General features: G+C 35.5%; 1 protein-coding gene across 1 annotated transcript in view; it reads left to right on the top strand.

Annotated features, from left to right (window-relative positions):
* The first annotated feature begins 2,110 nt into the window (after positions 1-2,110).
* The window catches only part of cachd1 (cache domain containing 1), a 75,157-nt gene continuing 59,553 nt past the window's right edge, over positions 2,111-17,714 (top strand). Inside the window, exon 1 of the mRNA XM_006634920.3 lies at positions 2,111-2,598. Coding sequence (XP_006634983.1) covers positions 2,350-2,598 — 249 coding nt within the window. The 5' untranslated portion in view covers positions 2,111-2,349. The remainder of the gene's footprint in view (positions 2,599-17,714) is intronic.

Raw genomic sequence — 17,714 nt, 5'->3', positions numbered from 1 at the left:
AAGAAAAGACTAAATATTTAATTTACAGTAGCATGCTATCTTAAGGACTTTTTTTAATACAGTGTTTATTTCTTATTTTCTTTTATCACTTAATAAAAGGTCACATTTTTTTACATTTTTTTACCTTCATATGCCCAAATAAATGTCTCTTGCTGTCAAACATTTCTAGACCAATATCTAGACAAAAAACAGTAATAGTTAAGTAGAAATACCTCAGTATTTATATATCATATACTGTATTTCAAATATTTAGTGTATTACTTATTTTTAACATGGGTCAAACATTTAAGAGTACCATCATATTTTTTCTGCAGGTTATAGTTTTCTTTGTTTCAATTTAGTGTTACATGTTGTTTTGTTTTGTTAGATTTAGGTGTTCTGAGTTACACTTGAACCCGTAGGGTTAGTCACAGCTTAATATCTACTTCAGAGACTTGTGTTGTCTTCTACCAGACAAGCTAAATTTACTTCTGACCTTTAAGAGCAATAAGATCAAATTATCTGACATTTCATATCCTGAACTGGATAAAATGTTCACGTGCAGGGGGTTAAGATAACAGCTGGGACTTTGCTTTTCCAAACGTTTTCCTCAGGAATGCAGTCGGAAGAAAGCAAGCAAGGGGTAAATAGCATTTTTCCAGAGGATTTCAAGATTTTGAAGTGGCAATAGAGATAAAATCTAAGAGAAAATAGTTAAAGAGAAAAATAAATACATTTAAATAAGACAGGCAAGGACTTGATTAATCAAAATGTGTACATTGTACACATTTTCAAAACAAAAAACAAGGAAAAGTCAATTCCGGAATATGAAGAATGATCCCTCTTACAGTCCTTAACCAATCAAAAATAAGCTCTATATTAGATACATTTGATTTTTTAGTAGTATATCTTTAAGGAACTATGCTTCACTGACAAACTGAAATATTACCTCAAGATGTTCACGGGTGACATAAAACGTTAACTTTATTTAATAATTAAAATTATTATATGAAAATATGAACGTATTTTACATATATATATAAGAAAATCTGTCAAGTGCCTGAACATTTTTTTATTTGTTATAGAAATTCACTAAGGTTATATCTCCATATGTCTAACTATATTTGCACCTATAAATTATGTGTATTCTTTATTATTTGGATTTTCTATTTTCCTGTAGAACATTTCTCTGATTTTATGATGTGGATGTTGTTCAATGTTATTGTTGATGGTATTTAAATAAAATCAATGATGAATGTTCGAAACCTAATTTGGTGTGCATATTAGAAACTCACAAAAGTATAATTCTTTCACTTTTGCTAATATTGATATTGAAACAGTGACATGTTCCTTCATTTGATTAATATTAGACTATGTAATGCCTTGCTTAATAGGTTATCTTCTTAGGTGCTAAATAGACTTCAGTACATCTAGAATTCTAGAATTCTGTGGCTTGAACCCTAACTAAAAAGTGCTCTTCATCAGCACAAAGCTCCTGTCCTCTATAAATTACACAGGCTTTCTGTGCATGTTAGGGTTCTTCTGCTTGTGTACAAGGCGCTGAAGGTCCTTATTATTTTAAGGATTTTTTGCATCTGCTGATGGGGGTCTTATTATTCTACCCAAGAGCAAGCTCACATTAGGTGTTGATAGTGCTTTCTAATGTACCACTGCAGCAATCAAGTCTGTGGAACTCGCTGCCCACATCTGTTAGACTCTGCAACTACCAACGGTTAAACTCGGTTAAAGACCTTCACTACATCTTTTAAAGTGTAATCCTATGATTAAAGGTTAAAGTCCTATGATCTTTAGCTTAGGACTACAATATTAATTTGATGTCATGATTTGTTTTATGTTTACTCCGTATATGTATTACGTTATCTTGTAGTGTAGTAATCATAATTGGATTAGTTTTAAACCGTGTTATAGCATAATTTCACGTAATCTGGATGTACGCACTTCAAGAAAATCATATAGAACCGATAATCGTGTTAACACAAAACATTTTGCTATTTATTGTTTTCGAATGCAATCCAAATCCACTACAGCCAAAAACTCCATTCCGGTGTTTTGTGTCCACGCCTGCTGTTTTCAGTTCCATTGTGATAGCACAGCTCTCACTTTACTCTGAGTTAGTATGAGTATGTAGTTGCTAGCATTAGGGGTACTTTCCATTATCGTTTTTCATAATTTGTTTTTATTTTTTAAATATATTTCTGGATAATGCATTAATGCCTCTGTTACACCTGGGATGTACTTTTTGTGAAAAGGGGACCAAATTTATTAACAAACTTTAAAAGTAGTTTCAAGTTTTTTTTTTCCTCAAGTGCTGCAGAACGAATTCCCAGTTTACTACACAACCAAGCCATCATGGCGAGGCGGGTATTGGACGGATCTGTGATTTTATCCCGAATTTCTTTCTCGATATGGAATAAGTACACAGAATTCCACTGGAATAACGATAAGGTTATCGCCTGGAGCTTAGTCGCTTTTTGTACGCTTCTGTGCTGTGGATTTTGTAGCGCGGAAACGGAGTTTTCAATCTTGGAAGAAGCGCAAGTATTAGCAGTGCAAATGAAAAAGCTGTCCGCACAAGAGCTGGGAGTTTTCACAATGCAGGTAATTGAAATGCAGTGCTTTTTTCTTAATTTTTTCCTCAGACTTTGTGAAGGGATGCGGGCAACTTGCGTGTTCATTTTGCTTGTTTCACGTCTGCAGTTACAGGTTTCCATTGTTTGGATTTAAAGACTATGATCAAACTTATTGAAAGCGGCTGATCAAGATATTCATTCAATTGACAGTTGAAGATGGTCATTTTCATAAAACAAATCTATATTTTTGTAGCACAAGTCGTTTAGTGCTATTTCACATTAAGCTACATTAAGAATATAACATTTGTTCTTTACATCATATAGTTTATAACTTAAGTTGTTTTTAAAATGTTAAAGAGCTCTCTAGGTGTATTGCCATGTAATTAGATAAACAGCATTGTATATATGTTATGGATAAGAACTATTTTCCTGTTAAGTTTTAAAAATTGACTAACCGGTCATCATTATTCTGTTTCTGTGATTTGACTGAGAGCTGTATTCATCATTTTTCATGCGGGTAGTTTTCAGTAGCTAATTATTAACCTGTGTATATGCATGTTTGTGTGTGGGGGTACAGTATTTGCTTTTAACTATATTCTTCAAAAATGTGTTCTCGGTTAAACAGTACCTAAATCGTACTTGATGAAAAGAGTTATAACTTATAACATCAAACTCGCCTATTTATGCTTTTTAAAACCAACTGTCTCGAAAGGCTGTTCAGTAACATATCCGCAATGGACACAGTAAAAACCCTACGACTTTATTTCACAAAGTCTACAGTTTCCTTTTGTGCAACAGTTTCCTTTCAATACCCGCAACATGTTTTGAAAATGTTGCATTTGCCCTTTATCAACATGGATAAAATAGAGGTTCGATTTTTAAAATGTCATTTTTTTTAACCGATAGACTTGTGCAAGATCTAAATCTGAACAAAGATAAACATTATTTTAATGTTAGAGTAAAAAAAACCATTTTGTACAATTTCAGTTTTTCATGTTTTTAAAGTGTACCCTGTTTTATTTGTTGACACGTCGAAGGTGTTTTGATATACGTATATGTCAGGGATACATTTCTGTCTGTAACATAGTTAAGTGTCGTTTCTTCTTGCTGCTGATTAGGGCGCCTTTAGGATGCGTTTAGTAAAGATACCCAGTAACGATGGTTGCAGCACAGCTAATATTTTGAGATTTTAAAAAGTTAATAATGGCATATAGAATAAGAGGAGTTTATGAGTATTCTGTTTGTCTCCGGATTTTTAAAATTTAAAATGCGTTAGTAGGGAAATGTGATAACTATTTAATTGGGAACGACGTGAATAGTTTTCTAATTAAAAATGCCGCTGACAAGATGAAAAGAAGGCCCAAACCAGTACTTTGTTATTCAGGTGTAATATGTGGCGGGTATCTTTAATGGCTTATAAAGAATATGTATTAGGGTTGTCAGTAGGGGGCTTACTACAAATGGTGTTTTATCTTTCAGAAGTGTTTTCTCATTACAGTGTGAGGCACCTTTGTGGCCCCCCAGATTTCGCCGGGCTCCTCCTTTGACACACACAAATGCCAGTCTCCTGGTTTTATCAGCCTTTCTCTGAAACCAAACCCGATTCATTTCAGCAAATTCGAGAATCCCTTCCCCCCAGATCTACAGAAAAACTAGGTGCTTCAATCTCTGTTTCCCCAGGAGTTTGTGTTCTTCCTTGGGTTGTGTTTGATTTAAGGTGCTCACACGTTTGACTGCAATAAACCATTACAATTTAAAAGTACTATTGTATCTCCTAATGATCGTAAAATGGAAAAATACGTTTACAAAACGGAGATGGTTGTGTACACGAAGAAAAAAATAGACTAGTTGCCAAGTAAATCTTCTCTGTAAGATTTTTTTACTTTCTGCCCCCCACCCCTCATATTTTATTTTTTACAAAAAAACTAAGAGCATTTCAAAACAACTTCCTATTTATAAAGTGTATTTTGCAATAATTATAATGTTTGTGCTTTTAAAAAGGACATTAATAATGCTCATTGTAAAATATACAGGCTGTCAAACCAACAGATATCGCATTCAGAATGTTTGCTGCTAATTCAATTATTTTAAAGCGTTAAGAAGACGAATCCTACACTGTATGGGAATACTGTGGCAATTGGAAACAGTCTTGTCTTTGCAAATGGGAAATACTATTTGAACATTTGAAAACAAGGAAAAAATATTTTCCTTTGTTAAGAGTGGATTACATTTATTTTGCACAGCCGTTAATGATATAGTTTTAAATTATGTTTTGTTCAACAAGGTGTTTTGATGTTATGTAAGATTTGGTCTATTGTCAGTGGAGCCTGAACTGACCAGCACATTCTCATTTAAGTCTTTTGTGCTTCAGCGTGTGGTCACTCAAGCTTTTTCTTACACCCTGGCAGTTTTATGGGTCAGAAGGTTAAAACATACAATCTTGGAGTAAGAGAGGCAGACAACTGCTTAAGTATGCAATAATAAAAATATTGTTCTTAAAGCAATCCTCAGTTATTGAGAGATCTCTAATTTTTAAATGCATTCGATAAATAGTTTAAAAAAATGTTAGGTAAATGTAAAAAGCTAAATAGAAGCCATTTTGGTATTCATCATTTTGCTTAAATTGGTTTTTATTGTATGTACTACACTGGAACTATGATTAGAGACTATAAGAGCCTTTTTTTAGGCTATAGTTTTTTTTTTGGGACTTCCGACTTCCATTTCTGTGATTATTTTGAGTTTCAAGGGGAACTGGTCTTTCATCTGTGAGAGGTGGTGGTACTTGTATAGCAGTATGTATTTCTTTGAACTGGACGTGGGTTGGTGTAATCAGAATTTGTTTTTGTTTCAAGCTCTGAGTAAAAGAATTGGAAGTAATTGATAATGAACCTGTTACTTGTGTGGAAGAAAATGCAGACGTTTTCTGCACTGAACAATTTTGTGTTTGTTCCATTTCAGGTATAACAAATCCAAAAGGTTTTCTACACCTGTTTACAGACACACTACAGCAGCTTGGAGTTATGGTTAGGGCACGGGACACTGAACAAGAATGCTAGTGTTGTTGCCTGGCTGTCATGAACTGGTCTCCAGTTTGTAATTTTAAATACTTTTTTTTACCAGTTAACTTAATAGTTTAAAATAAAAGGTTAAGTGAATAAAATGGATGCCATTGCTAAAAAATATTTGTGAGGACTCCGAAGGAGAATTTAAGTGGAACTCTGTTTAACGGGGGGGTCCAGAATTTTTAATGTTGCACCGAACGGCAACTTCAAAGACATGGTAGCTGCTTTAGTGATGCAAGTCTTGTCACAGAAGCGTGGACTGACATTTCACTTCAAACATGCAGAACACATCTGTCCAGTGCAGATAAAAATTGACATATGCGGCAGAGCAAGGTGGATTGGAAGATAATTAGCCGGTCCGTTTGCCTGCCTCATTGAAGTGTCTGCTGTAGTGCGGGGTTTTCTTTAATTGAAAGAAATCTAAATAGTGTTCCAGTACAACATGGGTTTGCGGAAATACTAGAGTGGGGATTTGAGGTTGGAAGCCTCTTCAATTTATTTTAACTTGTATGCAGTGGTGCTCTCATATATATATGACTTTGCTGTACTTTATTTGATTATTTGTTGGCTATGAAGGACCCTGCTTTTTAGTTGTTTTTTTTTCCCTAATTTTATAACTTACTCTGTGATATACTAAAAACATTTCTATATACTAGAAATGTGTATTTTTCAATGTGTTTTGAAAAGGATAAATGCATGTGGCGTGCATGTGTTTTAATGGACATTATAAACAGGATCCTGAAATTTTGCTTATAAAACATGGCAGTTTAATACAGCATTTTAGATTTCCCTTGAACTCATTTTAAATATTTTCAATATTCCCTTGGTGAGCCCATCATATATCATTTAAAACAGGCTAAAGTTGTATGCAATAACATGTCTAAAGCATTAAAACATTATTTGGATTTCTGTTTAAACATGCTTTAAGTTATGTTATGTTATGTCATTTAACTTTGTTGTTGCTGTCCTGTGTTTGTTTTTTTCCTTAATGTCTTTGTATTGGAACACAAATGCAAATAAGTATTTCATTGCACTTGTGCATATGACAAATAAACTAAACTGAAAACATGCTTTGGTGAATGTCCCAGTCTATAACCTAAATGGTACTTTTGTCAGAAAAATCAAGTAATTGCTTAGTATTACCTACCTTAAGAAATCTTAACACTTTTAGAAGCTCTTTTAAATACAAAAAACAAATCTTAATGTTCGTAAAGTTTTAGTGGGGGAAATGTATATGCTTTTTTCAATTATTGTGTCATTGTGGTGATTCAAACATAGCCAAATTAAGCAATTAGTACAAAAAGAAGGCCTAAATTCCACATAATATGCATGTGAACTATCAAAATTGATGGTCCTTACTTGAGCCCTGTGGTGGTGCATTTTAGTGGTGTTTGAATATGGAAGGCCGACTTAACCATTGCCTTGTCTGACCTTAAATCTCTCATTTACTATAGGCAGTTCTCCCCGAGAAGTATTGTTCTTGTATGAGGAACTGTGAACCTGAGATGACGTTACCTCACAGCATTCAGGAATTTCATCCTGCTGCCCCTGAAGAAAGCTGTTTTTTAGAGACTACTTGTTTTTGCATGATCTTTTCTTCATGTGGTGGGGTGGCTACTTAAGCTTGGCCATGTGAACGGAGAACTTTGGAACTTTGGAAATGTGAGGTGACGGTTATAAAAAAGAATATTGAGTCATCTAGGAGGCCTTCTTTTTTGATATTCAAAAGTGTTTTCTGACAAGACAGTCTTCCCATAAAAGAGTCTGTTATTTTGCTTGGTCAGTATATTCTTTCTAAATTAGAAATCCTCCATCAGTATTCAGAAAGTCTTTGTGTTGTGGGGATAAGTATTTCATGTGAGTCCTGTCAAGGGTATAATCAATACTCTTACTGGCATAGGCAGTGATTCTAAAATATAAGACATACATAAAAGGTAACATAGTCATTTTGTTCAGGAATATGTATTTAGCTGCTTTATATACAGTATTGTGTTTTTAGCTTTCTGTAGCAAAATCTCAGCTGAGAGTTTTGTTTGGCCAGAGATATTTAGGATCCTATACTTTTCAACTGCTGACTGATGTGAAAGGTTATTTGATACTTAAATGGAAATTTTTCATCACAACAGTTTGTGAAAGATGAATGATATTAATTTGATACTCTCGAGGCCATCAATGTGAAACAATAAATAGGTCATAAGGAACAGCTCCTGAATTTTACTCTGCAAAAAGCATTTTAATCATTAGAGTTAAAACAAAACAAAAAACCTTTAAAAAAATCAACGTCTTACGTATTGTACAGTCCACATTTTCCCTTCTAAAATACGTAATCCATCTACATCTATATGATGTGCTAAATGCGTCACTGCTTTCAATTTGAAACATAGCGTTTTGTAATTAAAAATGAAAATGACAGCTTCACAATGAATTCGTCATTCGACCAGTCTTTAACCAGCTCGCAGAGCCTGTATACCTACAGTACAGTACTTCTGCTTAATCAAGTGCCGTTTTTCATAAAGCGACAGCAAATGGTAAAGAATTGCGGGTAATTCAAGTGAACTCGGTATTGTCAGCATCAACTGTTAAACTTTTATCTAAGTTTCACTTTTCACTACAGGTTAATGAGCTTCATTTTAATCATGGTAATCTTCGCGTTCTAGTTTTATATACATCGCTCGATTAATTTGATCTTTTTTTCTGCGTTGTGCCCATCATTTCGGAAGCCCCAGTACTATTTAGAAAACACACTTCTTGTTTTGAAAACATTCTGTTGTGTACAATATTTTATATTCTTTAAAAGCTATTAGTAATGTAGGCTTAAAACATTCAATGAGAGTATATGTTCTGCTAACGGTATTTCAATTAAAGGCCTTTTCGAGACGTAGACGTGTTAATAAAGGTCTTTAAATTACAGTGTAAAAATACAAACTTTGTTACTGTACTTGTATGTACTTATTTTTTTTTTAAAGTTAAAACATACTTAATGGTTCATTTCAGAACCTTTTGTAAAGGGTAACTCCAAGAACCAGATCTGATTTTAAGGGAAGCAAACATAAATAGGCAAGAGCAAACAATACATTAACATATTGTCTATTTTTATATCCTACATCAGTGGATTTATATGTGATATTGAACCTCTCCTGGATAAAAAAAAAATCGACTGTCATGTTCTCATGCTCTCAGGTCTGAGTGCTGGCTGCTGTAGAGGCTTCCCTCTCTGTAATCTCTTTATTAAACGGGGGTGTGCATTAACTGGCCTTATTTAATCAACACACACACACACATAGAGTCCCCCAGAGAAAGAATGCTTTGTGGAGGCCAGCTATTGTGTGCCGTAAAATCCCTCCGTTAGTTCCTGCAGGGCTTCCCAACTCTTGCTGACAGAGAATGGCAGAGGAAAGGACCTTATCACTTCAAGCCTCAATGGAGAACAATGAGGACTGATATGAACTCTGGAAGGGAGGAGGGGGAAGGGAGCTGCAACTTTGGAAAAGTAGGGGGATCAGTGGTACTGCCACTTCAGTGTCTGCATTTGTTAGCCCAGCTAATTCTCCTTACCCCTGGCCAAGGCTTTGCATTTTCAATGAGCAACGGGCAGGCTGCTTGTTTTTTGAAGCAAAGACCGCATTGACTTTCTTTTTTTCTTCCTTCCACACCTCTTCCACTCCTCTTGCGGTTCCTGTCCCCACCATTTTGTGTTCTTAAATATTTTTTTATTCAGGTTTTTTGATCGTTACCTTAAAACCTAAGTTATTTTTTAAACAGTTTTTGGACGCTGTTATCCTGTGCACCGAAAGGTAACCTGTACCTTTTGCCCTCAAGTAAAAGTAGATCACGGGGATTCATTCCTCCCATTTTAATCTTTTTAAAGAAATCTGATCATTGTGTGGCAGTGCTGGCAGAATTTGTTCATTGCAAACCGTTTTGGAATAAATATATTAAATTGTAGCATAAAATCTCTAATGTCAGTATAGATTTAAAATACGTGGCCACCCCCAGGAGGTGACAAAGTATCGAATTTTGAAAAGTAGTGTGTAAATTGGTTTTAGAAAAAAACTTTTAAAAGCATTTACAAAGTGTTTTATGGTTCCCCCTCCACCTATGTTGAGGAAAATGTTAGTTTTGCCAAAACATAATAAGAATAAGCTTTGTTTATGTCCAGCTAAGGCCAAATTTCCATACGTGTTTCAGTCTTGGAAGTCAGGCTTCAGCGCATGTAGCTCGAGTGTTTGAAAGGGAAGGAGGGCTTTGTTAACCCTCAGACGTAAAAGGAAATCACAATACTGGGCAACACAGGAAGGTCACTGTCCAGCTAGCTGTGCTCTTTCATTGCCATGAATAAATAAATAACTCCACTTCATTAATTGCTAACCTTCTTACAGAAGGGTCGGTATGTATGTGTGGTGAGGCCTGTGTTTGTGTGGAGGTAAGATAACTGCTGTTGGTTTGTGTTTGGAGTTAAGTCCAAAGGTTTTAAGACCAACATTTCTTCCCCAAGTGCAGAGGTCTTTCAAGACACTTTCAATGTTTGACATTAAAGGCTTTGTATTCACTTACTAATATAATAAATACCTTTACTTGTCGGGAATCCCAAATGATGATAAAACCTATTGTTTTTTTCTGAACATTTGCATTTCTTAGTTTCTGGAGGGCAATTTTAACAGATTTATAGATATAAACATGTCTTGTCATTTTCTAAAGGGCTGCATAATTAACTTGGCTGCCTTTATGCTAGAGGTCACAAAGTCACATTCTATGATGCAGTTTGATCCTTTCAGGAAGAGCAAGTGTCAGGCCCATTTTTTACATTTATAAACCATTTACAGTTGCCCTCCAGAATGTCTGTGACAAGAAATAAATGATCATCCATTATTTATTGGTACAGTAAAAGTACATATTAAACTTGAAAAAAGTTTTTTGTTTTAAAGTCACTGTACTGTACCTAAGCAGAACGATAGACATGCATTAAAAGATGCTTTTGCATTCAGCCTATAAATGGAAATACACTTGACCAAAGATCATTCCAGATGCATTGGAGTCCCCCTTGTGAGCCTCAAATGGCAGATTCCATGGGATTCTGTTGTTTTATTTCACTTTTAGGCTTTTGTAATTTTTCTCATTTTCACACAGTAGTGCATGACAAAGTCATCATGGTACCACGAGAAAAAAATAAATATTTCAGAACTCATATGTAGGACTTTTTATCTGTTACATAGGACTTTTGACACTTCTCTTGTAAATATGGCTGTGCATCAGTATAATCTGCCGGTAGTTTGCTTTTGGTGCAGCAATAATGATCCCACGTTCACACTGTCTGAATAGTTGTTACAGTGAAATAAAAGTGTTTTAAGGTTTGTTCAGCATTCTCATCCTGATCACTATTCTGTGAACTACAGCCAAAGACTAGAGAATTTCCAGGTAACTAAGACAAGGTATAAAATAAACATGCACAGCCTCCTCCATCAAGTTATCTAATTAACACTAAGGTCCGAACAAAATCATTTGCATGATGTCTGAAATACTCAAACGCAAGGAGATAATAAGTCTGGTAGTGTTTTATTTGAATGTTGCTGCATAATGGCTTCATAATCTCTGTGTTACAGCTACCACAAGACATTTTAATCACATGCATAATACTTTCTAGGGATACATTTCATAATGTGTGCATAAGAGGACAATACATTTGTTTTAGTGTTGTTTCTAGTACTTGGTATGATAAGGATGCTAAACCAAATGTCATGATCTCTTATGCATATTGTCATTTTCTCATATCCCTCTAAAGTACTGTGTGATTGTCTTGTATTGCAGTTATGAAGAGATTAGAGGCCATTATGCAACATCATTCAAATAAAGCATTTACAAAAGTCCTACGTAAGAACTAATTAGGACTTTATAAAGTCTTATGTAGGAGATAAAAAGTTCTAAGCCCCCATGAGTTTTAGAAATATAAAACACAATTTTTGTATGTTAATGTTTTTCCTAGGTTTCTGTCGCCCAAAATGCTGAAGTGACAAATGCTTAATACTGGAAACTATTACTGGAATACTTTTACTTACCTCAGAAAAGGTCATTACAAAACACTACCATGAATGCCATTCTAGTGAGAGTGAGAGTTTTTTTTCCTTTAAGAGAAAAACGTTTTTTATTTTTATTCTGAACAAAAGTTCAATATCATAATTATGCATTTTTGTTATACTAAACATAAGGGATAGTAGGCAAGTTTGTTCCTACACTAAAGTGTATATCTGATATCATCTCCTGTAGTAAAAACTAATCTCGGAACCACTGTTAAATTGCATTTCTGTGGAACTGGGCAACATTAAGAAGTCTTTAGTAGAGGTGTAACTTGTTTCCAGGATCCCATTAGCCCACTCTCAGAAAGGCTGGGTCAGTCTCAGTCCTGTAAATCTCCAGGGCCTGATGGTATTCTACTAACTGTACCTCAAGAAACAAGTGGTGTTATTCATAGGCCAATAGCAAAACCCTTCAAGCAGTCACTCAAGATAGGTAATACCCACAGAATGGAAACTTGATAATGTTTCCCTTCCATAAAAGGCCAAATAAAATATCAACTTTTATTTACCTCTGTTACTTGTAAGCATATGGAAATTATAATTAGGACTAGAGGATCATCTCTATGGCCCTAGTATTTTAGGAATTAGCATAGATTTAGAACTGGTGTGTCACCCTTTACTAGAATTATTTGAACAAGCAACAGCAGTAATGGGTACAGGGCATATGTTTAGTGTATGAACAAATATGCCTTGAGCATTCTGTGATTTTTAGTTACCAACTGGTAGTTCACTGTTAAATTAAGAGAACAACAGTATAAAAGAAGTAAGAGTTTTATAGCCAAAGAGTGCTGTTTCTTCCAGACACAATAGACAAGATGATGAAACACATAATTCTACCTTTTCTCATACAGAAAGTCTGTGTGTTGTGCACATTGACTCTATCTGCAAGATAAAGGGCTTGTTTATCTACACTGGGAAGTCAAAACACTTGAGGAAGCTTGTAGTGTCTCTGTCTGTGTTACTGTGGGTGGTAGGAAATGGTGTCTTTGTACTGGTAATGCACCAGTATCTTTACATGTAAGAGTTACTGTTATGATTCAGAATTACAGTATCATTAGCAGATCTGCAACATTTCTAAACACATTTGATTGCATATGGGAAGTGCAGTCCTGTTGTTTGGGTTCACTTGCCTTTGCTTTGTGAAAAAGTTAAATTTTCCTTTTTATTCCCAGAGCCAGATCGTAATCTTCCTACATCTGCTTCGGTGACAAAACCAATGTACTGTATGTATTTCTAAAATGCAAGTAAAACACACTTATATAACTTCCATTAGCTTCATACACTTTTTTTTTCTTCGTCCCCCTGGAGTAAACAGTTCTTTGCCAGGTTATTTTAGTTTCCGATCTGCTGAATCGGAGCTCTTCTCATCTTTGCATTGTTCTTGGCTTTAAAGGTTCGGCTGCAGCCCTCGTTTCAGATTTATTCCCTGGCTTTCTAGATGAAACTGGAAGTGACCTCAGATGCAGTTTCAACCCCTGCGCCCTTTCGCTAGCACTTAGTTGTTAGAGAGATGAAAGAAGGGATGATTCTTTTGAAAGAGACCCACTAATTGGGAGCCAGTGAGGAGAGTGCATGGCTTTGAATCTGATAGGAAAAAAAATGGCAAGAGAAACACACAACAGCTGTGTTTTGCTATTACAGCTTTAAAGTTCAGGACAAAGCCTGCCAAGGACACAGTCATTTTATACGCCTAGAGTTGCTTGTAATATAACACCAGTGGAAAATGTATTTTGTGTTAGACATAAGACCGTACATTTCCTTGTAGTGATATGTAAATATAAGTGGGCTCCACAAAGGAATCAGATTGAGTTTGCCAGAGTTAAAGCAACACGCATTTGTGTTCTTATGTCTTTTCTAAATCAGAGTGCCTCTCTATGTGGGTTTGAGCTGTAGCCTCTGAAAAACCACACCTCGCCAGTGGCAATTGCTTTAATTTATTAATGGAGTCTGTGCCTGCAATTTAATGGCAGAATCTATAAAAGTTGCCAGATATTAAAAGGAGATAAAATCTCTCTTACATAGTTTTTACATGTCTACTCATTGTATAAATTATGTATAGCTCTTGATTTATGTTTAAAAGTTTGTTTTGGGAGGGGAAAATAGGAAAGTTTTACTGTGATTGTATATATCTTCATTTTGCATAATGGTAGTTTGCAATTTTCTTTTTGAATTTCTGACATATGGACCTTATTTGAAAAAAAAAAACAGGCATTCATCCCAAAAAAGGTTTATAATAGTCACTTCCCTCAAAGTTGGTTGATGAAAAAGCAGTCTCAGGCAACACAGACCTAAAGAAAGGTCTGCTGTATCTCTGGTAGATTTTTATACAAAGGATGTAAAATGGCCAAATGGCTTTCACACTTATCTTTCTCAGTCCTAGTTTCACGCCAAATTCCCAAGAGACTGCTATGGTGGCTTGCTAAGTAAATGATTAACATCTTTTAAAAGGTTAAGAGGACATTTGGTCACCAGCACCAGTTTAAAGCTTTTTATGTAGCCTGTATGCAGCACAACTAAATGTTTTCTTATGTATTAAAGTCTTTATTAGGTAGTATTTGAACAGCTGATCTTACACTGTTAGCAACCATTGGCATTGCAAAACACTGCATCTGTGTTTGTGCTGTAATTAACTTTTATGGCGAGAAGTATAAACTTCAAAAACAAGCGCTATTAATTTGTACCAGCACAAGTTTCCATCTGGATACTATTTTCTAGGCAAAATGTTTCTAATTTCACGTGGCAAAATTCTGGTATTTTGCTTGCAGACAAGTGTAGATATCAATGCTCATGAACAGAGGGTTAAAAAATATACAGTACAGCCCTGGGTGCTTTCGAGTATATCCCCCAAAAGAGAGAAATCGGCCTCTTTGAAAGCCCTCAACAAAATCCTGAAAATCATCATGTGATACAGCCATAGCGCAAAGCTTTAGCAGTCTCGCACTCTTTGTCTTTTCCAAAATCAGTCTTGGGTTGTGATGCTTTTCCCCCCTCAGTTTTAGAGGCATTTCTTCCTTTTGATTCATGCTACAACCCTAAGAAACGAGGTTATGGTGAGTGTGGGGGGGTGGGAGACAGGAGATGAGAGAAAGTTCATCTGATCCTGAAAAATGTGGTTGTGGCCTTCCTGGGACTCTGGGAGGGTTTGAACACCTTTTCATCTGCTGTATTATATTGGCAGTGGCTGAAGCAGACTGTCATGTTATCTGGGTTTCTGCCTGTTTATCTCTTCAACAGCCTTGGGGACAGCTTGTTAGTTCCCTGGCTACTTGTGAAACAGGATAATGTAAAATTAATGTATAAAGAGAGGCTCAGCGGTGTGACACTGTGAGAATACAGGTCATCAACAGCAGCACACGGGATTTGAAACCTGCTTCATGTGTGTGTATTTTGTATATGCATATAACAACCGAGTGGGATTAGTTAAGGCATTCCAATCCCATGGGCAAGATGTGGATATTGTTGGGGGGTGTGGGTTATTTACCAGTAATAAAGTAAGATTTATATTTTTCCATTTTTTTTAAGTGGGAAAGGCATTGCCAAGTGTTGTCTTGAGTGTCCAGTATACATGCTCACTGAGCACCTGCTAGGTGCTAGATTTTTTAAGAGTACTTGTATATACATAATCGTGTGTGTGTATAGGTGCCTGGATGTGAAAGTACACGAGTATGAATAATGGACTATGTGAATATTCAAATATTCAGACAGGTAAAATGTCTGTTCGAATGCTTTGATCAACATTCAGTTAGGAACTCATTTCAGAAATGTTTGTGCATTATTTTTTGAGGAAGGAGTAAAAATTACTCTAATAGTATTTATAAGCATAATGACAAGAATTGAGAAGCAGGTCTTTTTCTGAGACTGTTATTGTCTTATCAAGCTCTGCATTGTCTGAAGGGAAATAGGACAAACTCGCTGAAGAGCATTTTGGTTTCACAGTTGAAAACTGCTGAGTCCGATCTTTAGGGCATCTCTTGGCTGAGAAAGAGTCTGAATATAGAGAAGCACTCATTACAAACATTTTGGATCTTTTACAAACAGAGTTAGGTTTACTGAGGATACAGTGAGCATTGCTTTTAATGCTTGACTACTTTCAAGTCTTACTTGTGTAGGTCAGATGAAATCACTGGTGGACAACCAGGCATGTCTTGCGTGGTCTATACCTCTTTTAAAAATAGACTTTCTCTGGCTAACTTTTGGTGAGGTGCATACTGTCTAGCGATCTTTCATCACAACTTGAAAAATATAAACTTTTGGCACTTGGTTGTGGAAAGTGAAAGAAATGGCTACAGAAAATTAGCACATTTATCAAGAATCTGTGTTCCCCAGTTAAATTTGTGTCATTAGTTTTAATTTAGTTGCAGCACTTTGAGTAAACAGACTCATCGAAAGTCATCTTTTCTCTGAACATGTCAATATGATTAGCATTTAAATGAGAATTTCTGAACACCACTTTGACAATACAGTGTTATTACATTTGCTCTACTGTAGGGTGTTGCTCTGGGTGATAAATGTTTTTTACATGAAAGGAAAGGCTCTGCTCTAAGATTTTTTTCTTATTTAATAAATAATAATGTTTGTAGAAGTTGTTTTATTGTGTAACACTGTTCTGATTGGTCTTTGTTAAAGTTTGATGTGGCCATAAATGATCATATTACTATCATGAATGTTCTTAATTATAAATTAAGAAAAATCCTGCAGACCATATTCTGCTATGCTTCATTGTTCACATGCAGTTTTGTGTTTAATAAAGTGTTCAACATTATGTCTGTAAAACACATATATTGCGATAAACTGTAGTTATATTACAGTAAGATAAGATCACTTTATTAGCCATACACAATTTCTTGCATTCGGAATTTGTCTTTTCGCATACTCCAACTTGCTCTCCATGAGACACACAGGCAGGGAGAGAGAAGCTTGGGGTCAGAGCGCAGGCTCAGCCATTTATATAGCACCCCAGGAGTAGCTGGGGTTAAGGGCCTTGCTCAGGGGCCCAAGGGAGTAGGATTCTTTTGCCGGCTGTGGGATTTGAACTGGCAACCTTCCAGCCACAGGCACAGATCCTTAGCCACAGTGCCACCACTCTGCCCTTATATACGTTCAGACTGGGGATTTTCAAACTGGGGGTCCCCTACAACCAAAAGCTAACCTTTTTACTCCTCATCTAATGTGTGAAATCGTTAGTCAGTCATTGAATCTAGAGTTTATCTGGACCTGTTATTCTGCTTTTCATTTTTCTAATTAATGTCGGCATTATTTATAGTTACAGATTTATTTAAATTTGGGTTTCTTAATGAGTGAGGTTGGTTGTGGAGAGATCCTACAATGACAAAAAACCAGGAGCCCTCTTCAAAGCCATTCAGAAAATGCACCTCATTTCAGCAGCACTTTAATTTTTTCCCCTCATTGTTTAAAAACCTATCTACATACAAGGCTCTCTAATTGCTAAACTATGTGTTGTTCTGTATTCCATTTGAGTTCTAATAATTCCTCAAGCTAATTACATTTTTAAATTGGCTTCTGTAGCTGCTCCTGGAAAAGGATGCTTTGAAGAAAAATCATTTGAAAATGAGGCACATATAAAAAGTGGAATATCCATGAGATTTTATAATGTTTAGCCTCTCTTTCATCCTACTGCCACCCACACTAAAAGAAAATGTTCCTGAATTCACTGGTTTAAAAAAAAACCTGCAACTATATTTTTTCCAGACATGAAATGATTTGGTTTTTTTTATTTTCAAATTCAACGAATCTAATATTGCTTAACAATATCATATTCTAAAAGGCTTTCATAAACGGTCAGCATAAAGATCACTACTGACACTGATTTAATTCACTGAATGCAGTCTTGAGCCCCTGGTATCAGAAATTTGAAGATTTCACATTTAGTTATATCAGATATAAGCAGATGAGTGCAATGATTTTCTGTATTCTGGGTCTGGTCTTTTACAGAACTTCCAGTGTCTGTTTCAACAGTCTGTTCCCCTGTAGTAACTAAGGAACAACCATGT

Source organism: Lepisosteus oculatus, chromosome 9, assembly GCF_040954835.1.
Source record: "Lepisosteus oculatus isolate fLepOcu1 chromosome 9, fLepOcu1.hap2, whole genome shotgun sequence".
Classification (NCBI taxonomy): Eukaryota; Metazoa; Chordata; class Actinopteri; order Semionotiformes; family Lepisosteidae; genus Lepisosteus; species Lepisosteus oculatus.
The sequence above is the reverse complement of the archived record's forward strand: the minus strand, read 5'-3'. Positions and strand labels throughout refer to the sequence as shown.